This window comes from Mustelus asterias, chromosome 3 (genome assembly GCF_964213995.1).
Source record: "Mustelus asterias chromosome 3, sMusAst1.hap1.1, whole genome shotgun sequence".
NCBI classification, from domain to species: domain Eukaryota; kingdom Metazoa; phylum Chordata; class Chondrichthyes; order Carcharhiniformes; family Triakidae; genus Mustelus; species Mustelus asterias.
Genome location: NC_135803.1, coordinates 49,501,225 through 49,525,734, shown reverse-complemented (window position 1 = coordinate 49,525,734; position 24,510 = coordinate 49,501,225). Strand labels below are relative to the sequence as shown.

Below are 24,510 nucleotides of genomic sequence, written 5' to 3'. Positions count from 1 at the left end.
AACTGAGAGACTCACTGATAGCAGTCATCCTATTGCACTAATTGTACTGGCACATCACAATTAAACGGACTCCAAAACTTAGATGCACTTAGTCACCCAACATGCATTAAACCACAGTTGGCTAAATTGCTGCCAATTTTAACCCACCTGCCTTAGGTTGGGCCAGTGCTAATTCAGATGAATATGTGTCCCGTCGACAGAGGCCACGATGCCAAATTCATTTTCAAAACCATACATCGTTTTCTTGCTGAATTCCCATTACTTTAATTTTTAAAAATGAGAACTATTCATAATCATGCACAGATAGATGTAGGCCAAATGGCTCAACAAATCTGTGGCTGAAACCTTCACCCTTGCTTATGCTACCTTTAGTCTTGACTCTTCCATCATTCCCCCTTCCACTTTGTTCTTTGCATGACCTTGAACCTGTCTAAAGCTCTGCTATCCATATCCCAACATGCACCAAGTTCCATTCACTCATCATCTCTGTGATCGCTGACCTACATTGGTTTGACAAAGCTTCGATTTTAAAAATCTCATTTCTAAAATATAATTCCCTCATCTTACCTTATCTCTCTAACTTCCTCTCGCCCCACAAACCTCCAAGATACCTGCAACCCTCCAATCTGGACTCTTGCATGCCGTCAATTTTAATCACCCCAACCAAAGGGGACTGTACCTTTAATTGTCACTGCATTTATACATAGGAGCTGTTTGTCGAGGCCCAAAGCTCTGCAGTAACATCGCAAAGCTTCTCTACCTCTCTCTCCTTCTGTAAGGTTACCTTTTAACAAATTCTTTGGTTCTAATATCTTCCTGTGTGGTTGTGTGTCGAACTTTGTTTCACAACACATCTATGAAGTGCTTTGGGATAGTTCACTCTTTAAAAAGCACAGTATAAATACAAATAGTTTTGTAGTATTTTAAAAATATAAATTGTACCTGACTCATTTTTGGTGAAGATTGAAGGGAATACTTTAATTCAGGATCAACACTGGCTCAATGATGTACATTATCAATAGCTACATCCATGTAAATAGCATACTTTCTTGAAGGCTAAACAAGCTAATCATTCATCAATTGTGAATTAAATTTGCATATGAAGTGCACCACAGCAGACAAAAAATTATTTTGCTGGCAACTGGATTTTGTGAATGTCAAGTTTTTTTATACACGTATTTTCATAATTAGCATCAGGGGCACAATTTCAAAATAAGAAGAATGCCACTTTGGACTGAGATGAGGGGAAATAGCTTTATACAGAGGGTTGTGAATCTTTGGAGATTGATAAATTTCTGATTAACAATAATGTAAAAGGTTCGATTCCCGGCTCGGGTCATTGTCTGTGCGGAGTTTGCACATTCTCCCCGTGTCTGCATGGGTTTCCTCCGGGTGCTCCGGTTTCCTCCCACAGTCCAAAGATGTGCGGGTTAGGTTGATTGGCCAAGCTAAATTGCCCCTTAGTGTCCCAGGATGTGTAGATTAGAGGGATTAGTGGGGAAATATGAGGATTAGAGGGATTAGTGGGTAAATATGTAGGGATATGGGGATAGGGCCTGGGTGGGATTGTTGTCGGTGCAGACCCGATGGGCCGAATAGCCTCTTTCTGTACTGGAGGGGTTCTATGGTTCTATGGTTCTATGGTTGTGTGGATAGTGTGTGGAAAAGGCATTGAAATGTCCAATTAGCCATGATTGTATTGAATGGCAGAGCAGGTTCGATGGGCTGAATGGCCTACTCCTGTTCCTATGTTTCTATTGTTATATTGCGCAGCTTTCGTACGTCTCAATTCTACTAATAGTAAATCTCCGGGAAAGCTAACTTCAAGCTGATTAAGAGCTGAAATCTAGCAACTGAAAAAGTGTTGGAATTATTATGATTTCCACTATCTCACAAAAGATAATTCCACAATTGTTGGAGATACTTCAATTTACACGTTACCAATAATGCAAGTGTTACAATGCCCCGGAATTCTCTGACAGATATTGGTGCAACCTTGGTGGTGCACCATGCTTTTTATCAACATGGAAATTCACTCGTAAATGAGATTGACATCGCATAATGTGCAAATTTCCTCAATTGTTTGCACATCTGCCCAAACCCATTGTTTCAAGAAACATCCTAGAAAGCTAGGCATAGCACTGTCCAAAGTCACTTGACATCAGCTTAACAGAGAATTGCAGAGCTCAAAATTAATTTGCCCTGATTTTGACTGGCAAGTGAATGATTCATGACACAGTCTGGAAATAAAGTGGGGCAGTACCTAAATTTGTGTACCCATTTCCCGAATTGCAGAGTGGCCCCTACTGGCTCCCGCACTGAGCTGGTAGCCTCTGCACACTGCAGAGGGCCAAGCAATATTCTGAACAAACCATGTACTTCAGGCAATCTTCCCTTTTTGAAAGTGTATTCCCTGGGAGAGTTGCAGCAATGCACTATAGGCTTTTCGGTAATCACACTGGAGCACTGAGAGGCAAGGAGGATGTCACAAGGGAAAGGACTCCCCAGTTTAGTTGGGCCATCCTGGACACACTGCAATGCTCACATCCCTTAAATGCTCAGGTCCCTCTGCTCCTGAACCCCTTTTAGACTTGTACCCTTTGTTTTATATTGTCTCCCTGCATTCTTCCTACCAAAATGAATCACTTCACACTTCTCTGCATTGAATATTAATATGACACTTGCTATTCCATCAAACTACCTATGCTCTTTTGAAGTTCTACATTGCCCTCCCCACAATGCTTCCAAGTTTTGTATCATTTGGAAGTTTTGTAATTGTGTTCTGGACACCTAGGTCGAGGCCACTACTATATATCAGGCAGAGCAAGGGTCCTAACACTGATCCCCGGGAAACTCCACCATAAATCTCACTCCAGTCTGTAAAAGAACCATTCACTACAACGTTTTGTTCCCTGTCACTCAGCCAATTTTGTATCCTTGTCATTACTGTCCCTTTTATTCCACGAGCTCTAACATTGCTCATTGCTCACAAGTCTGTATGGCACTTTATCAAATGCCCATGTATACCATATTAGCTCAGTTGGCTGGACGGCTGGTTCATTTCGCTGAATGACACCGACAGCATGGGCTCAATTCCTGAACCAGCTAAGGTTATTCATGAAGTATTGCCTTCTCAACCTTGCCCGAGATGTGGTGATCCTCAGGTTAAGTCACCACCAGTCAGCTCTCCCCCTCAAAGGGAAAAACAGCCTGTGGTCATCTGGGACTATAGTGACTTTACCTTTATTGCCCTCTCTTTTACATGAGCAAAAGAATAGACCAATGATTATAAATTCTGATAACCTGAACACCTCACCAATTACCAGGATCCTGCATCTTTTCTAGACTTGTCTGCTGAGGTCAGTGGTGACTCAGGTGAACATTTTGTTGATTGTGGAAGCACTTCAAAAGCTTGTCAGTCTAAATGTCATTAATTCTTAGAGTATATCCCTAAGGCTATCAGATGGTATTAATGGGCCAGTCATTGCAGAGGTGGAGTTTCAGAATGGGACAAGGATTTATGATCAGAAGAATCCAGGATTCCTTGAACGACATGGAAGTTTAACTCCCTGACTAAAGCCTGATTGACGGGATTGGCAGCATGTCAGGCAGGGCAATCCTGCAGATCAGGAGCAGGTAGGTTTAGTGGCTGTTGAAGGTGGACATCACTCGGTGGGTAAAACATCGCTGCAGGTTTGGACTGACTGCCTGTGGTCTAACATCACAAGGGTGGAGAGAGGGATTGGAGAGGTGTCAGAGATTGAGAGTTGAGCTGTTTAAAGTTTTAATGTTTATTTATTAGTGTCACAAGTAGGCTTACATTATCCTGCAATGAAATTACTGTGAAAATCCCCGAGTCGTCACATTCCGGGTACACTGAGGGAGAATTTAGCATGGCCAATGCACCTAACCAACATGTCTTTTGTACTGTGGGTGGAAACTGGAGCACCCGGAGGAAACCCATGCAGACACGGGGAGAAAGTGCATACTCCGCATAGACAGTGACCCAAGCCAGGAATTGAACCTGGATCCCTGGCGCTGTGAAGCAGCAGTGCTAACCCACTGTGCCACTGTGCTGCCCAACTGGATTTGGTATTGACACATGGGAAGGTTTCTGATAGCATTGGGATCAGAGAGTGTGGTGGGGGCTTCATTTGGAGGGGTCTGCGACTGAAGTGGCATGATGAAATGGATAAATGGATGCTTTTCTGGCTGGTGATCAGTAATTAATGGTGTGTCTCAGGGATCAGTGTTGGGATCGCAATTGTTTACGATTTACATAGATGATTTGGAGTTGGGGTCCAAGTAGTGTGTCAAAATTCGCAGATGACACTAAGATGAGTGGCAGAGCAAAGTGCACAGAGGATGCTGAAAGTCTGCAAAGGAACATAGATAGTCTAAGTGAGTGGGTGAGGGTCTGGCAGATGGAGTACAATGTTGGTAAATGTGAGGTCATCCATTTTGGTAGGAATAACAGCAAAATGGATTATTATTTAAATGGTAAAAAATTGCAGCATGCTGCTGTGCAGAGGGAGCTGGGTGTCCTTGTGCAAGAATCACAAGGAGTTGGTTTGCAGGTGCAGAAGGTAATTAAGAAGGCAAGTGGAACTTTGTCCTTCATTGCTAGAGGGATGGAGTTTAAAAACAGCGAGGCTATGTTGCATCTGTATAAGGTGCTGGTGAGGCCACACCTGGAGTACTGTGTACAGTTTTGGCCTCCTTACTTGAGAAAGGATATTCTGACATTGGAGGGGGTGCAGAGGAGATTCGCTAGGTTGATTCCGGAGTTGAGAGGGTTGGCTTATGAGGAGAGACTGAGTAGCCTGGGGCTATACTCATTGGAATTCAGAAGAATGATGGGAGATCTTATAGAAACATATAAGATTATGAAAGGAATAGATAAGGTAGAAGCAGGGAAATTGTTTCCACTGGCAGGTGAAACTAGAACTAGGGGGCATGGCCTCAAAATAAGGGGAGGCAGATTTAGGACTGAGTTGAGGAGGAACTTCTTCACACAAAAGGTTGTGAATCTGTGGAATTCCGTGCCCAATGAACCAGTTGAGGCTACCTCATTGAATGTTTTTAAGGCAAGGGTAGATAAATTTTTGAACAGTAAAGGAATTAAGGGTTATGGTGAGCGGACGGGTAAGTGGAACTGAGTCCATAAAAAGATCAGCCATGATCTTATTGGATGGCGGAGCAGACTCGAGGGGCCAGATGGCCTACTCCTGCTCCTAATTCTTATGTTCTTATGATTGCAGTGATTAGGGTGGTGCTTTTGGTGGCAGAGGATGTGTTGGTGAGAGTGTGAATGTGAGGGTTGTTTATAGATAAGCTTGTTTGGATGGGAGGAATCACTCTGGTTCTGCTTAGCCCTCAAGCAGTGCTATAAATGCATTTACCAAACGGATCTACTCCTTTTCACCCCCAGGAAAACCAGGCTAACATGGGTTAGAATTAGAAGCCCTGTAAAAATTAAGCTCATAGCCTCCATAAATGGGTTACAGCAACCATCCCACCTCCTAGTAGAGGGGTATCAATTGCCTGTTTTTGTCCTGCCCCTGTTAAACTGGACAGCTTCAAGGCCGATGGCTTCTTGCTTTTGTCATTTTAACTTCCCACCCGTTTGGGGGTGGGTTAAATTACCAATATTTCCCAAATAGGCAACATGTGCCATCAGTGTTATTCACAATGTTTTGGTTTCAAGAATTGCCAGAGTAAGAAGAATGGCAGAGTTATGTCTTCAGTTAGCCTCAGGTCTGTATTCAAATGATAAGGAAACAAAACATGTGCACAAATCTGCCAGGTTTCCCACTCTCGTGTCCTAGTCCCTAACAGTGTACTGAACGGGCTGTAGTGGAGGTTACACTAAAGTATTCCAAGTACACTGACTAATTCTCTCCTTATCTGCAGCCCTACCCTACTTCATCCCACCATTAGATCCATAGCATCAACTGACTCTTGTTCTATACTGTGGAAGTACCTTCCTAAACTCTTACCCCTCTCCACTACACGTTTTTCCTTTCAGGCTCTCCTTACAACCCATCTCTTTGACCGAGAGTTTGGTCATCCTTTCTCAAATCTCTTTCTTCATCTCAAAGTCTATTTTTATCTGATTATGCTTCTGTGAGACATTATGCGACATTTTTTCCAAGTTAAATGGAAGTTAGTATTTTTTCTTGGAGTCTAAGATGGGAATGAAGATTTAACATTGTGTTCTGTTTAATCCTTCCCAACGTAAAAACACACACTGGCTCAGCTATTCCAGTACTTGCAGCCCCACTGGAGATAAACTCTGCCTGTCATGGACCTATGCCCATGACCCTAGATGAATCAGGGTCAGTTCTGTTTTGGCTGCAGATGTTCTGCCATGGCTGGAGCATTTGCTAAAAACAATTGTGGAAAATTGAGGTGCCAGGCCACAGTGGTAGGATGCAATAGCCTCCATGCTAATGAACAATTTGCAAATTTATTGTTTTCTGGCCGTTCTTTGGCCTGTGCAGAATAATATTCTATGAACAATTGTACACGCTTTGGCACCCTCACCAAAATAGTTTTAGCTTCCCTGTGAACTTCAGAATGCTGGACATTTGACCCATAACAGGTGACCACTCAAGTGACCCAGATGCCAGGAAATCTATTATCATTCACATTTGTTAAAACATACACCTGTCGAATACCTGAGTGAGTGGGCGAGGATCTGGCAGATGGAGTATAACATTAACAAATGCGAGGTTATTCACTTTGGAAGAAATAATAGCAAATTGGATTATTATCTAAATGGAAAGAAATTACAACATACTGCTGTGCAGAGGGACCTGGGGGTCCTTGTGCATGAGACGCAAAAACCCAGTCTGCAGGTGCAACAGGTGATCAAGAAGGCAAATGGGATGTTGGCCTATATCGCAAGGGAGATAGAATATAAAAGCAGAGATGTCTTGCTGCATCTGTACAGGGCATTGGTGAGGCCGCAGCTGGAATACTGTGTGCAGTATTGGTCCCCTTATTTGCGGAAGGATATATTGGCCTTGGAGGGAGTGCAGAGAAGGTTCACCAGGTTGATACCAGAGATGAGGGGTGTTGATTATGAGGAGAGACTGAGCAGATTGGGTTTGTATTCGTTGGAACTTAGAAGGCTGAGGGGGGATCTTATAGAGACCTATAAGATAATGAAGGGGCTGGATAGGGTAGAGGTGGAGAGATTCTTTCCACTTAGAAAGGAAACTAGAACTAGAGGGCACAGCCTCAAAATAAAGGGGGGTCAGTTTCGGACAGAGTTGAGGAGGAACTTCGTCTCTCAGAGGGTGGTGAGTCTCTGGAATTCTCTGCCCACTGAAGTGGTGGAGGCTACCTCGTTGAATATGTTTAAATCACGGATAGATGGATTCCTGATCGGTAAGGGAATTAGGGGTTATAGGGATCAGGCGGGTAAGTGGAACTGATCCACTTCAGATCAGCCATGATCTTATTGAATGGCGGGGCAGGCTCGAGGGGCTAGATGGCCTACTCCTGCTCCTATTTCTTATGTTCTTATGTTCTTATATGTGGGTGGGGTCGTTTTGCATTGCCAAGTCTGAATTTGGAGAAAGGGGGGAGGGTACACAGATGTGGTGATATGATGGAAGGCAAACTCAAGTAAACTTCCACCTGCACCTACTCCAGATTGTTGCAGTGGGAGGATCTGAATAATCGACAAACATCTTAATTTTCATTCCTACATTGTTCCTATTATTATCATATACTGCTTGCAATGCTTGTTTGTGTATATTCAAGATTTTTGTGACTTAAGCTTCCTCCCCACTTCTATGATTAATATTGAAAGAGTTAGGAAAGAATATCTATCCCACTATCAAATGGACAGTAATTGCATAAAAGAATCTTACCCAACTCATTGTTCAAATCTGGCACTTGGTCAATTTTTTGACATAACTTACCTTTGCCTGTAACTGTCCTCCTAGGAGGATTTTTTACTGATGAAGCAAAATTGTCCACTTTTAATTTGGATCAAACTCCCTTGACATTCACTTCGTTTCACGTTACTGAATTCAGATTACATAATTTTGAAAATTTACATGTTAATAACAAAGCAGAATAATTATATGACGAGGAACAAAAAGAAATGACAATAGGAGGAGAATTAAAGAAATGCATTCTTAATATTCACTCATGGGAAGAATAATAATACAAGAATGATTTATCATGCATTTAATTACTCGGCAATGTTGGACTTGGGTGCAAGTTGCTATGTATACAATCACACGACAACTCAAGTAATGTGAGGGTGGAAATGTACATTTTGTACGCAGCCTGATATCTTCAATCTGGAATATTAAGTACCTTACCAACTGTCAAGGGTAAAGCGATGCCACAGCAGCTTTAACCTGTTTGTTGAATAATCTGAATGTTGGCATTAGGGTAGATTTTCTGAGCTCCCTGTGGTGAGGCGTTTTGGAAGCCGTGAGCATGAATTAGAAAATAACAAATTGAAGACCTGTGGTTTTCCAATGCATGTTTTTGGAATGTGAAGTACCTCACTGCAGGAGAGGATTTAGAAAATCTATCCGTACAAATAAGATGACAAGAACATAGAACTCAAAATTCTGATAGCTTGTAATCATTTCTGAGATGTGGTAATTTTTTTGCCCAGCTCTAGTTTTCCAGAATAGTCCATTTCTGACTATTGAGGCCTGAAATTTAAGGCATTAATACAAACATCTGAGTTAGGAGCAGGAGAAGGCCACTCGGCTTTCTCAAGCCTGCTCAGCCATTCAATAAGATGGCTGAAATGATTGTAACCTCAACTCCACATTCCCACTTACCCGATAACCTTCCACCCTCTTGTTAATCAAGAATCTATCTGGCTCTGCCTTAAAAATATTCAAAGGCTCTGCTTCCACTGCCTTTTCAGGAAAAGTTCCAGAGACCCACGGCCCTCCTCATTTCTGTCTTAAATGAGTGACCCCCCTGTTTTACCCCTAATTCTAGACTCTCTGACAAGAGGAAACACTCTTTCCACATCCATCCTGTCAATATCCCTCAGGATCTTAAATGTTCTGATCAAGTTGTCTTTTACTCTCCTAAACTCCAGTGGATACAAACCTAACCTGTCCAACCATTCCTCATAAAACAATCCATCCATTTCTAATATTAACCAGAGTAACACCCATTAAAAAATACACATTGCATTGTGATAGAATTGACTGCTGGAAGAACTTATGTTCACCCCAAAGTAGTGCCTGCATGCAAATAGAATAATGAAGACAATACGTGCTGTCTCCGAAATTCTGTCATTCAAATCGGACTTCAGTTAATCTTATGGAAAGGAAAAGTAAGTTAATAGCTGGAATTACTAAAGCAGGAAGTGGTTGAGTTCAATTGTTTTGACTGCCTATACTCTGTTGAAAAATCAGGATTAACTCGTGAACTGTTCTTAACTGTGCAACTAAAAATGGATTCTGCAAGTCCTTTTTGAAAAAATTAGATGGAAGGAAAGAAATAACTCCCCCGCCTCACTTGTGTCTTTGATATGCCTGGGCCGACTGCAGATACTGGCCATGATGCATTCCGAGCTCAACTCAAAGATATATTTGGAAATCATGAGGCAATCTCGTCCTCGGCATTCCTTAGTCCAAAACTCAGAGAAAAACGGTCCTTAGATCTCATACTTGTTGCAGGATAAAATTGTTGCTCCATTTCAGGGTACAAAATACTATTGCAAGATTTTCTGTTGATTCTAGTGTTTGTTGTAAACATAACAAGTTTTTAAATTGTGAAAATTGACTTTACATCAAATGACAAAATGCCAAGGGTTATGGACCATGTGACTGGAGTCCATTGATGAATGAAGTGTGCGTTGACAGTTGTGGGCCACGTGATGCAGCATAGAAACCTTATTGATCAGATAAAAATAGAATTGTTATCATGCGTTCAGTGTGAAGGCTCTCTGAAGAAACACATTTAAAGTTAGGTTGACAGAATGGTTAGGAAAAGGCTCATTCACGTGGTCTCAATCCCTGAAAGTCAAGTTCAAGCTCAGAGTTATTTTTACAAAGTAGCTGTGTATCACAGATTATCACTCACAGGACTTTTACAATCCCTCTCCTCCATCTTCTTCCCTTAAGATGCTTAGCTTGGGCACTGCATTCAATATCTTATGTGTATTAGGAGAGACTAAAGAAATGGGAATGAAGAGAAGGTTGCCCACATGTGCCTTTCTGTAAGCAGAAGCTTGTAAAGAATATAGAAGCAGAAATGCTGGAAATACTCAGCAGGGCTGACAGATAGACAAGCATATTCAGATTCCCAGCTTTCTCTGTTTTTATTTCAGATTTCCAGCATCTTCAATAACTCGCTCTTGTCTTTTATAAAGGATATGTTGTTTCCTTTTTGACCAAATGTCCGCAGGAGATGAAAGTGCAACAATGCCATTGATCTTCTCATTGATACGCATCTATTTAAGCAATTTATCAGAGAACATTGAGCAGATGACACAATATTTTGTCAATATCTTTGGCATTATGACAGTTCTCGCAAATGGACCAGTACAAAAATTCAGCGTCTTGCTTGCAATAATTTAGGTGGGAGACTTGATCATTGCAAAATGGGACATTTTAAAGTTTATTTATTAGTCACAAATAGGCTTACGTTATCACTGCAATAAAGTTACTGTGAAATTGCCCCAGTCGCCACACTCTGGCGCCTGTTTAGGTACAGTGAAAGGAAATTTTGCATGGCCAATGCATTTAACCAGCACGTCTTTCGGTCTGTGGTAGGAAACTGGAGCACCTGGAGGAAACCATTGCAGGCACAGGGAGAACGAGCAAACTCCACACAGACAGTGACCCAAGCCTGTGAGGCAGCAGTGCTAACCACTGTGCCGTCCCATCTATTTTGGACAATAGAAGAATTCTGTATGAATTTTAGAAGGATAATCTTATCAAACAGGTAGCTATTGTAATGTATGCCGAGCTCCAATAACAGAATAAATGGCCTGACCACACCATTGCTTTATGACATTTCTGTGTTCGTGGCCTAACAGACCTGGAGAGGAATTCCCACAAAAATTGATTAAGGCCGGAATTTTCCGGATGTTCACCCACCGCTGCTACCCTATGCAAGGACGGATAATTTGGCGCTCAGCTAAATCTCCATTCACTGCAGTGGGACCAGAAAATCCTGTCAGCGCGAACAGCTGGAAAATTCCTCCCTAAGTGTTATTCCGGGCAAGAAAAAGGGTGCAATCCGCACTGGTATGTCAGGCACGAATTGGATCGCAACCATCCCACATTTAGTCTTTTTTTTGGGACAGTGGTGAGTTTCGCACCATTTCTGAGAGGGGCACACTGGTCAGCCCGACTTCACAGAGATCGGGCGCCATTTTTAAAGCACGCCCTGATCACAAATTGAATTTGAGAACCACCCTCCCTCCCCCCTTGACATCTGCCCTGGGCATTGGGGACCCCCACCCCGATAGATATCAGGGATGCCTCCCTGCACTCTCCTCAACTACCCTCACCGACAAAGATCACTGGTATTGGAGCATTGGACTCCTCCGAATGGGTACCACCTTCATGACCCCCACCTTCATGACCCCCCCCTTCATGAACCCCCCAAGATGCACCAGCTCTCTCATGCCCCTGCCCTGTTAAGCTCCACCTGCCTTATGCCCCAGCTTCCTTGGCACTGCTCCGGTACCCTAGCAGTGCCCACCTGGCACTGTCAGGGTGCTGGTTGGCACTGCGAGGCTGGCAATGCCCAGCCATGTCCCCAACCACGAGGAGGTTAATGGTCTCTGAGGCTCCCCAGCGTGGCCATCACACCGGTGTTTGTGACTGTTAGTGGGGCCTGGGGTGGAATGCCAAAAATGAATCATAGAGCCTTTTGAGCAGGGGAACCAGTGCGATATTAGTGGGCTTTGCAATTGGCATCATAGGCATTCTCTCAAGCGCCTCACCGCAGCCAGTGAGAATACTCACCACACGATCCCCAAACCAGTGGCAACCCCCGACCTGTGAACCTCCAGCCCAACACAAGTCCCCTTCAAGCCCCTGCACCCTTGAAGGCCCCCCCACCCCAGCCTTCACCATGGCACAGGCTGATTTTCCCTTTTGCACCCTGGAGGTTAATGTTAAATGATTCTCACCACCTCATTTGTCCTCACAATCCATGGTGCCTGGACTACATTTCAAGGGACCAGTAGTGATTGGCGCCTGTATGACTTCGCGACTTCCCATGGGGGTGGGGGTGGGGGGTACATTCTGGGAGGGGGGATAACCATGTGCCACTCGCTAATGAAATTGAAATCAAGTCAATCTCCTGCTAATCAGCCTTGCGCCCTTTTAGGATGATATCCAGTTTGCGTCAAAATAAAGGGACCAGGAAGATTGCAAACCGTTTGGCGTCAGGCACAAAACCCGTTTTCAGGCCTGCCCTCACGGAATTTTCCTGGATTTATGCGATCTGCGCTAGGTGCAAAGCGGCCGGAAAATCACAGTCCTGATCTATGAGAAAAAGATTATCCCAAAATTGTAACAAAATCAAAATCAGTATTGTTCATTCAGCATAAAGAAACTTCTGGTATTTTTCACTTTAGAACTCTGACTGTATCAAGGATGCAACCAGTACAGTGAACAAAGACTTGCCGGAAAGTTTACTTGAAAGTCGTCTAAGTCAAACTACAGCAAAATACATAAACCCTAAACTAGAAAATAACAAAAGCTAAATACAGACATTATCCCCAAAAAGTTGACAAATCAAGATTAACTGACATTGTTCTTCATTACCCAAAGGCTGGACAGAAACTTATGATAATCACAAGATAATTTCAGGAAGGGAAGCAATGATTAAAGGAATTTGTATTATAGACAATGTTGGCTTGGATTTTGAGGTGGAAGTGGTAGTGAAATTGTCACCAATGCCACCATCGTTGCCCTGAAACTGCCAGTAACTTTGGGAGTCTACATATGTGCAGGTTAATGTGGAACTCCAGAAGCTGCCGACAGCGATTCCACACTTTGTCAGAGGGGGCGCCACTGAAGCCACTCAGACTGCAATCAGTAGGAAATCAATAAACTGATGAGAACATTCACTCTTACACTGGTGCCACTATTATGAGTGTAACAGCTGCGAGGAACAGATGGCCAACAAGGCAAATAAACAAACAGGAGTTTATTTGGAGGAAAATAACTCAATGTAAGACAGAGATAAGAATGTTTCCAAAGACCATAACTCCCAGACTCCAACTGGCAGTATGCCCACACTCCCGCTCTCGATTCGCGCACCACAAATGGTCCGATGGGTCATGTAACCCCCGATAACTCCCCCCTTAAAGGGGGCATGCTACCACAGTGAAAACCCTTGTAAAATTTACTTTTATCATAATTCAATCACAATAACCTATTTTACTCTCTGAAGTTTAAATGAAAAATTAGGGCATTCAGTGCTCTTAACTACCTGGCCTGCTGTCTGTGAGAATGCTTCAAAGTGATTGGCGTGCTTGCATTGCTTGCAGGCATCCCTGCTGCTGTATGATTGAGATCCCCTTGACTTGTCCCATATGTAAACTGATATTGGGAAAGAGAAAAGTCATGCCACAGGGATTAGAACATAGAACATAGAACAGGCTTGGAGGGCCGAAGGGCCTGTTCCTGTGCTGTATTGTTCTTTGTTCTTTGTTCTAGAACAGTACGGCACAGTACAGGCCCTTCTGCCCTCGATGTTGTGCCGAGCTTTGTCTGAAACCAAGATCAAGCTATCCCACTCCCTATCATTCTGGTGTGCTCCATGTGCCTATCCAATAACCGCTTGAAAGTTCCGAAAGTGTCCGACTCCACTATCACAGCAGGCAGTCCATTCCACATCCCAACCACTCTCTGAGTAAAGAACCTACCTCGAACATCCCTCCTATATCTCCCACCATGAACCTTATAGTTATGCCCCCTAGTAACAGCTACATCCACCCGAGGAAATAGTTTCTGAATGTCCACTCTATCTATCCCCCTCATCATCTTATAAACCTCTATTAAGTCGCCTCTCATCCTCCTCCACTCTAAAGAGAAAAGCCCTAGCTCCCTCAACCTTTCCTCATAAGACCTATCCTCCAAACCAGGCAGCATCCTGGTAAATCTCCTCTGCACTCTCTCCAATGTTTCCACATCCTTCTTATAGTGAGGTGACCAGAACGGCACGCAATATTCCAAATGTGGTCTCACCAAGGTTCTGTACAGTTGCAGCATAACCCCACGCTCTTAAACTCAAACCCCCTGTTAATAAACGCTAACACACTATAGACCTTCTTCACGGCTCTATCCACTTGAGTGGCAACCTTCAGAGATCTGTGGATATGAACCCCAAGATCTCTCTGTTTCTCCACATTCCTCAGAACCCTGCCGTTGACCCTGTAATCCGCATTCAAATTTGTCTTACCAAAATGAATCACCTCACACTTATCAGGGTTAAACTCCATCTGCCATTTTTCGGCCCAGCTCTGCATCCTATCAATGTTTCTTTGCATCCTACAACAGCCCTCCACCTCATCCACTACTCCACCAATCTTGGTGTCATCAGCAAATTTACTGACCCACCCTTCAGCCTCCTCCTCCAAGTCATTGATAAAAATCACAAATAGCAGAGGACCCAGCACTGATCCCTGTGGTACACCGCTGGTAACTGGTCTCCAGTCTGAAAATTTTCCATCCACCACCACCCTCTGTCTTCTATGAGATAGCCATTTGCTTATCCAATCAGCCAAATTTCCCTCTATCCCACAACTCCTTACTTTCTTCATGAGCCAACCATGGGGGACCTTATCAATCGCCTTACTAAAGTCCATGTATACAACATCAACTGCCCTACTTCCATCTACACAATTAGTTACCTCCTTAAAGAATTCAATCAAATTTGTGAGGCAAGACTTTCTCTTCACGAATCCGTGTTGACTATCCCGGATTAAGCTGCATCTTTCTAAATGGTCATAAATCCTATCCCTCAGGACCTTTTCCATTAACTTACCGACCACCGAAGTAAGACTAACCGGCCTATAATTACCAGGGTCATTCCTATTTCCTTTCTTGAACAGAGGAACAACATTCGCCACTCTCCAGTCCTCTGGCACTATCCCCGTGGACAGTGAGGACCCAAAGATCAAAGCCGAAGGCTCTGCAATCTCATCCCTTGCCTCCCAAAGAATCCTAGGATATATCCCATCTGGCCCAGGGGACTTATCGACCCTCAGGTTTTTCAAAATTGCTATTACATCTTCCCTCTGAACATCTACCTCCTCTAGCCTATCAGCCTGTATCACACTCTCATCCTCAAAAACATGGCCCCTCTCCTTGGTGAACACTGAAGAAAAGTATTCATTCATCGCCTCTCCTATCTCTTCTGACTCCAGAAGAGTTCCCACTACTGTCCTTGACTGGCCCTAACCTTACCCTGGTCATTCTTTTATTTCTCATACGAGTAAAAAGCCTTGGGGTTTTCCTTGATCCGACCCGCCAAGGACTTCTCATGCCCCCTCCTAGCTCTCCTAAGCCCTTTTTTTAGCTCATTCCTTGCTACCTTGTAACCCTCAAGTGACCCAACTGAACCTTGTTTTCTCATCCTTACATACGCTTCCTTTTTCCTCTTGACAAGAAATTCAACCTCTTTTGTGAACCATGGTTCCCTCACTCGGCCATTTCCTCCCTGCCTGACAGGGACATACCTATCAAGGACACGCAGTATTTGTTCATTGAACAAGCTCCACTTTTCATTTGTGCCTTTCCCTGACAGTTTCTGTTCCCATCTTATGCTCCCTAATTCTTGCCTAATCGCATCATAATTACCCGATTGTTCGATCAATATGGACAGCTTTCTTCAAGATCACTAGAAGCACCATTTGTAACTACAAAATCTGTGCAATTGGCAAAATTGGTTACTTATATGAACTTTCAGGTCTTGTATTATGCTCCTCCCACATTTCATTCGTCACAAGATTATAACCTGCAATGCTTTTCCATGTATAGATCTCAAACTGAAATAAAAAAATAATCGCCTTTGTGATTGTCAGTCCTTCAATATATGTCAAAAACTTACCCAAAGCTTTCATGTAGCCTTCAAAATTCTCATTTTCTATCATCTCCCATGTTCCATTGTAATCTGCTGGCATCTTGTCAGTTTTCTGAAGCAAAGAGTCAAGATAAAGAAAACCTTTTTTGTCAGATCCACCAGGACAATGAGCCGAATGCTCTTGCTTTTATACTGTTCCTATTTATCTTAGGAAGGACCATAGTTCAACATGTCAGAGAACATTATCAGATAAGAGAACTTTTACCCATTGCACAAGTTCTTCTTGACTTTGCTTAGGTGGCAAATTCACAAACCAATTTAACTTACAAAGACGGTGTGTTTCTGTTAATTTTTTTTACATACAATTTTAGAATGTAATCGTGAAATAGAAGTACGCTGTGGGTAAGTCTTCTAAAATTAAACAGTTAAGTCATCAGAAGGGAAACATAATTATTATTGTTATTAATATCGCTGACAGGCTGATTTTATTTGATTGGAATGTTCAAACTGTGTCTGTAGCAAATGGTCTAATTAATTTAATTAGATATGCAGCTTAGGACATATAAGATTCAATTTTAATCAGTAGCAAGAATTGGGCACATGGGCTGAGTGCCAGCATGAGACCAAGCTGCTCATCTGATAGCTCTGGGAGCAGAGCAGCCTGCCCATTTTTGCAGCAAACATTTTAGGAGGCCACCCAAGGCCTACTTAAAATGGAAATGCAACTTTTAAGTGAGGTTAAAAGCAAATTACAGCGGATGCTGGAATCTGAAACCAAAAGAGAAAATGCTGGAAAATCTCAGCAGGTCCGGCAGCATCTGTAAGGAGAGAAAAGAGCTGACGTTTCGATCTGGACGACCCTTTGTCAAAACTGACAAAGCTTTGACAAAGGGTCGTCCGGACTCGAAACGTCAGCTCTTTTCTCTCCTTACAGATGCTGTCAGACCTACTGAGATTTTCCAGCATTTCCTCTTTTGGTTTTAAGTGAGGTTGTATTTTACTGCTATCAGATTTCTGGCCACATGGACACATATTTTTTGCTGTGGAGCGGTTTCCCCAGGTTTTCTGGAGAAGGCCCCGTCAACAACATCTTCCAAACCCACGGCTTCTGCCACTAAAAAGAAACGGGCAGCGGACGCATGGGAATACCACCACCTGCAAGTTCTCCTCCAAGTTACACACACCATTCTGAATTGTAACTATATCGCCATTTGTTCACTGTCATTGGCTCAAAATCCTGCAACTCCCTTCCTAATAGCACTGTGGATATTGCTACAACACATGGATTGTGGCAGTTTAAGAAGGCAGCTCAGTACCACCTTCTCAAGGGCAATTAAGGATGAGCAATAGAGCTCCATCCCATGAACAAATATAAAAATTCCCTCGAGGTGTCCGCGTCACTGCAAAGAGGAAAACATCCTCCTTGGATGGTGGCATGGTGGCACAGTGATTAGAACTTACAGCGCCAGGGACCCGGGTTTGATTCCCGGCTTAGGGGATTGCTAAGACTGCAATCAATAGGAAATCAATAAACTGATGAGAACATTCACTCTTACACTGGTGCCACTATTATGAGTGTAACAGCTGCGAGGAACGGATGGCCAACAAGGCAAATAAACAAACAGAGTTTATTTGGGGGAAAATAACTCAATGTAAGACGGAGATAAGAATGTTTCCAAAGTCCATAACTCCCAGACTCCAACTGGCAGAAAGCCGCACTCCCGCTCTCGATTCGTGCACCACAAATGTTCCAATGGATCATGTAACCCCCGATAACTCCCCTCTCTGTCTGTGCGAAGTCTGCACATTCTATCCATATCTTCATACGTTTCCTCCCACAGTCTGAAAGACGTGCTGGTTAGGTGTATTGGCCATCCTAAATTCTCCCCCAGTGTACCTGAATAGGTGCCAGAGTGTGGCGACTCGAGTATTTTCACAGTAATTTCATTGCAGTGTTGATTTAAGCCTACTTGCAACACTAATGAATAAACTTTAAACTTTGATCCTAACGTTTAAAAGAAGATATCCAAGTCTAAAATCCAGCATGATGATAAGAGAGGCAGTGTCAGGTAATCACCACAAAGGCCGGGGTTTTTTCTGCATTCCTGTTGACAAAACTAGCCCTCTCCTTCTACCTCTCCCCGAAAAACTTAAGAATTCACTTTCTTCCATCACCTCACTCAGCAAACAATCAGAACATGAACAACATCACACTTCAACCAGTTTTACTGATGCCACTAGGGGACTCATAGAACTAACAAAGTTACTCTTCTTTTATGAAAGGTATCTGGATCATCTCTTGGCTGAGAAATCATTTCAAGGCAGTTATTGCGTTTAGCTTCAAATTATCATCTTGAACACACATGCACTTTGGTTTACAATGCAGTTTTATATCAGCTTCTGATTCTGCATTGTTAATCTGGCATTGATATAGAAGACGTCTGAATGGTTTCAATGTTGCTTAAGGTAAGATTAAAGGAGTGGTAAATGTAACCCACTGTCTTTGGCTCCATTTGTCATGTTGACCTCATTCAATGAAGGTACTGCTGCTGAATCTTCTCCAAATACAGTCCTCTCTGTGTGGGGAGGTTGTGTAGCGTATTAAGGTGTTTGAGGGAGCCTCAAATGTGTTAGAATATGATCTTAGTGGGTTCAAAACGCTGATTATATCCGTGATATTCAGGCATGGCACTCATCAGCCTGGGCCTGAAAGTTATCCAGGTTTTGCTTCATAAGAGCACAGTCTCCATCATTACCTGAGGGGTTGTGAATGGAACACTTGGCAACCATCAGAAAACATCTCAACTTGTGGGGAGAAAGCCACCAATAAAGCTGCTGAAGGTAGATGGCCAAGGGCATTGTCCTGAGGAACTCCCAAAGCTAACTCTTGGAGCAGGAGATGTTTGGCCTTAGAAAGGCACCACCACCTTCCTTTGTGCTAGGTATGGCTTCAGCTGGTGGACAGTTTTCTTTCTCCCCCCGATTCCCATTGACTTCAATTTTGCTAGGGCTCCTTGATCAAATGCTGCCTTGATATCAAGGACAGTCACTCTCACCTCACCTCTGGAATTCAGATCTCTGTCCACGTTTGAACCAAGGTTATAATGTGGCCTGGTGCCAAGTGGCCCTGGTGAAACCCAAACTGAACATCTGTGAACAAGCTACTGATGAGTAGTGTTGCTTGAAAGCATTAACATTACTGTGCTGCCAAATGAGAGTAGACTGATGGGACAATAATTGGCTCGTTAAGACTTGTCCTGCATTTTGTCGATAGGACATAACTGAGCAATTTTTTCTTTGTTGCGTAGATAACAGTGTTATTGCAGATTGGAACAGCTTGGTTAGGAGCATGGCTAATTTCAGAGCATATCTTCAGTCTCATCCTCAGGATGTTGTCATGGTCCATAGCTTTTGCTGTATACAGTGTGGACTGATATAATTGGCTGAAAACTGCCATCTGTAATGGTCGGGACATGAGTGGGAGACTTGGATCATCCATTCTCCCTTTTGGCAAAAGATTGTTATAAACTCTTCAGCTTTGTTTTTCCACTCACATGCTCGGTTTTGGCATCATTGAGGATCTAGGTCATCATTGCACCTCTTCCTCCCATCAGGCATCTAATAGTCTACCACCTTTCATGACTGGATTTTGCAAGCCTGCAGAGCTTTCATTTGATCCTTTGGTTGTGAGATCATTTAGCTCAGTCTATTGAGATCCTAAATGACCGACCCTTTATCCTCAGACAATGGGCCAGATTTTCTCTACGTTGGTGGATAGCTCAAGTCAGGAAATTTCCTGACTCCCTTGATAAAAAGGCCCTTATATATTGTGATCATCACTCAAGGTGGAGTGGTGTTCAGGATGGAGTCAGGCCCACCAAGCCCAGAAGCTGAGTGTAGGTAGCCATAGGTCAGTGAAGGCCTACCTTGGTTCTCTGGGACTTTGTCCCAGTTGTGTTATAGGATCTTTGGCCCTTTAACCCATTTCCCCCACACACCCTCAACCCCCCCTCCCCCAGCCCTCCTATGGCCCCTTAGAGTCCTCATGTCAATCCGTGCACTAATCTGTCCCATGATCCCTTTTGTCCTCCATTCCAACTCATGCCAAATCATATGGTAAGCACCATGGGCAGATCTCAGGAGTCTCATGGAGATGAAATAAAACAATGTTTAAAAGAGCACATCCAGATTTGTTATTAAACATATCCAATTCATGAAAGCTCGTTCAATGCTTTTAAGCCTCAAGTGTTTAATCTCTTTTAAAAAAGAAACATATTTCTGTCCTTATCTTGCCTCAAAGACAACCAATCCTTTAATAGGGTCTTTAACCAGTCAATCAAACTGTGAACCCAAAACCCCTGTTGAGTAGGTGTAGCTTTTTAAAGTCAGCCAAGCATTCATAAAGAGCCCTGAGGGAAATATCACGAATAACTATTGAAAATTGGCAATCTGTTATTACACCAGCTAGTCTGTAAATCAGAATAGTCTAACAGGTTTTTTCTAAATCTTCACTAACAGTTGCACCCATTTTTGTTTTGGGTGCCTCAGGGATCAGTGCTGGGCTCACTGTTATATGTCATTTATATTAATGATTTGGAGGAGAATATAGAGGGCATGGTTAGTAAGTTTGCAGATGACACCAAGATTGGTGGCATAGTGGACAGTGAAGAAAGTTATCTCCGATTGCAACGGGATCTTGATCAATTGGGCCAGTGGGCTGACGAAGGGCAGATGGAGTTTAATTTAGATAAATACGAGGTGATGCATTTTGGTAGATTGAACCAGGGCAGGACTTACTCAGTTAATGGTAGGGCGTTGGGGAGAATTACAGAACAAAGAGATCTAGGGGTACATGTTCATAGCTCCTTGAAAGTGGAGTCACAGGTCGACAGAGTGGTGAAGAAAGCATTCGGCATGCTTGGTTTCATCGGTCAGAACATTGAATACAGGAGTTGGGATGTCTTGTTGAAGTTCTACAAGACATTGGTAAGGCCACACTTGGAATACTGTGTGCAATTCTGGTCACCCTATTATAGAAAGGATATTATTAAACTAGAAAGAGTGCAGAAAAGATTTACTAGGATGCTACCGGGACTTGATGGATTGAGTTATGAGGAGAGGCTGGATAGACTGGGACTTTTTTTCTCGAGAGCGTAGAAGGCTGAGGGGTGACCTTATAGAGGTCTATAAAATAATGAGGGGCATAGATAAGGTTGATAGTCAATATCTTTTCCCAAGGGTAGGGGAGTCTAAAACTAGAGGGCATAGGTTTAATTTGAGAGGGGAGAGATACAAAAGTGTCCAGAGGGGCAATTTTTTCACACAGAGGGTGGTGAGTGTCTGGAACAAGCTGCCAGAGGTAGTAGTAGAGGCGGGTACAATTTTATCTTTTAAAAAGCATTTAGATAGTTACATGGGTACGATGGGTATGGAGAGATATGGGCCAAATGCAGGCAATTGGGATTAGCTTAGAGGTTTTAAAAAAAAAGGGCAGCATGGACAAGTTGGGCCGAAGGGCCTGTTTCCATGCTGTAAACCTCTATGACTCTAGTAAGGGAATGAAAAACTTCAGATAATGACAGTTAAATAGACCTTACCTGCCATTCAAGAGGGTGTACATGTACTCCCTAAAATCTGTGACTCCCTACTTCAGTTTAAGTCCTTTGCAGCTGCCAAAGTGGGGTTTGCTTGAACTTAGAAAGTTCATGTGGCCTGAGTTTGTGTCTTCCATTAGTCACATGCCACCCCCTTTCCCCTACTGGTAACGATGAAACTTGTTGGATATGGAGATAGGACCACTGCATCCAGGTCCAGCCCTCCATTTTTAAAGGTCCACAGAGTTCTCTCAACTCCATGAAAATCCAATCCTAAATAAGAATTTTAAACATTAGAACAAAATCACTTCTCATTCTTGCTAAACTCTGAAGAATATAGGCCCATTCTATTCAATCAGTCCTCCTAGGACAACACTGTCATTCCACAAATCAATTCAGTCAATTAATCAACCTAACATTGGTCTTCGAATATCTGCCATTTCTTTATGTACATATCTATATTTATACCCAGGATATGCACATTGCTGGCAACATCATATCCAGGTTAGATTGGGTCTTTGGTCAGTTCAGAGAGCATTTAAGAGCTCGTGTCAGTATAAAGTCATGGACTAGGTAAGGATGTCAGATTGTCTTACCAAAAGGAGACTAGCGAACCAACTGAATTTTCACAACTTCTAATTATTCTGAAAAAATGTTACATCCAGATGTTTTTTTAAAAACTATTCAAAATCTCAAATACAAACTCGCATTCTCTGAAGAACTAGTGCAGTCATGTAACATAATTACTATGCTACCATAATCCCTGGCTATTTGTTTGCAAGTCACTAATTACTTTTCCAATTCCACTGGTTTAAATGTCTACCAAAGAGAGGTTGACAGTGCAGTGCAAAAATAACTTAAAATCTAGGATGCCGATTTCTGTAAGTGGGATCATCGTTAGGCATCAGCTTGCAAGGATTAAATATAGAAAAAAGGATGGAGCTTCTGAAACTTAGACAATAAATGTCTGCTTAGGCAAATGAAGAAAATGGTCAAAAGTTTCACACATCCTTCAAACTTAATGTGTTCTTACCAGGGCCTCAATATTGATGCAGAGTTGAGAAGGTGCAGGGTGTGAAGGTGAAAATCCAATGAGGAAAGCCCTGCAAATTTTAATCAATTCGGGCAATTATTTTGAACTTTTTGAAAGATGATTGGAAACATTCAGTCTTGCTGTGGTATTTGCTCACCGAATAAATCCATGCCATATGCAGAATATTTTAACAATGTTGCATTTTAGAAACACAAGGCTTACTCTACACCACCTCTGTAATCGCTTGACCACTGAATGCCAAATACACTGTTCAGTTGTGCAAACATCACTGTCGTTTACAGTTCAAATGACAACTATTACTTTTTCGAGGACTTTAACCCAAGAGGATTTATTCAGCTCTGCCCTTGACTTTACCTCATTACAAATAGATTATTTGCCATGGTTCTCAGACTGGATATTAGGGTCATTGACCTCAATAAATTAAAAAAGCAGTAAGACAAATGCTAGTCATATGGGGGCTCCGTGGTCCTGTCACATTTGATCAAATCTGTCAAAACATTTAATCAAGTCATTTAATATGGGTTATTGCCTTTCAAAAGCTATTGTCAGGTGGGATATAATTGACTGCAGACAAACATACATATCTGGTTTAAGCATGGAATGCCAATGTGCCAAACCAGTTACTGACATTGTACAGAATTCCCAATTGAGACGGAACACTTTTAATGCATAATTTCAATCAAAAAATATAGTGCTCCCCAGTTATTCACATTTTCAGCTTCTAATTGCTTAGCACCAGAGCCATCATTCTGCACGTCAGTCATCTAATACACTCACCACAGGGGGTGGGAGAGCGGGGGGGTGATTTGCTTTTCGCCACTTGTGTCGACAGTAGTGCCCCTTTAGTGCTAAAAGCATATCTATTCAGAAGGTACAAAGTAGATCTAGTGCAACTGGATATCAGCTTTCATTCCACTTCAATGTTCTCCCAGCACTCTTCACATTGTCACAGGGGTTTTGGAAAGTGGCCAGACTTCAAACGGTTCTTTACACACAGGTTGAGCTGACAGCACAAAGGCAATGCAGAATTTCTGCTGTGGATTTATTTTTATCACAGCATAATACTTTTCCAACGTAGCACTTCCAAGTTTACTTTCAGCAGCATAGTTGCAAACAAGGCATGTGCAAAACTGAATGTTTGTTCCTAACATTTACTATACGGTACTGATAGTATTTTCTGTGTCAGGAATCCCTTTCACAGCAGTATGTAGTGTAATACAATAACCTTGCTTTCTCTTTGGCAGACAAAGTATTTTTTTGGATTGTGAGCATTGATGGCATGAACCATCTGTTAAGATATTTAATAAAAACCACAAAGAAAAGTCACATCACAAAATAATTGGAAGGGTTATTTGGACACTGAAGAGATTTTTGAAATTAGTTGAAATCAAATGGACCAATATTCAATGTTATAAATTTTTAACAAACAGGTCTATAGAAATTCAGATCTAATGTAAAGATTGAACAGAAGGAACACCAACAAAGATCAGGTCAACATTCAAGTTAAATTCAGTTGAAATATGCTGATGAATGAATTATAATTTAATTAAAAATCATTTAGGTTGCAAGGTTCAATTCACAAAGCTGCAGGTCTAAGGATAAAGCACATCACACTTGAAAAAGGAGCAAATGCCATGTTTCTCACAAGGTAGCAGCAATTTTCATTCTGCACAAATCAATATGGGTGAATAAGGAAAAACAAGGAGAGAGATTTCCTTTCCATTCACACAACTGAGCTAGTGACTACAAAAGAGACTTGAAAATGAGATTGCGATAGAAAAACAGATAGGCTTGAAAGGGAGATAGTAAAACAAG

The 24,510-nt window shown here is 42.5% G+C and overlaps 1 protein-coding gene across 1 annotated transcript in view; it reads right to left on the bottom strand.

Moving 5' to 3' along the window:
- LOC144490984 (retinol-binding protein 1-like) overlaps positions 1-24,510 on the bottom strand; it is a 57,308-nt gene that overhangs the window by 16,419 nt on the left and 16,379 nt on the right. Inside the window, exon 1 of the mRNA XM_078208664.1 lies at positions 16,075-16,256. Within this exon, the coding sequence (XP_078064790.1) occupies positions 16,075-16,147 (73 nt within the window). The 5' untranslated portion in view covers positions 16,148-16,256. Of the gene's footprint in view, positions 1-16,074 lie in introns of the transcript that reaches the window.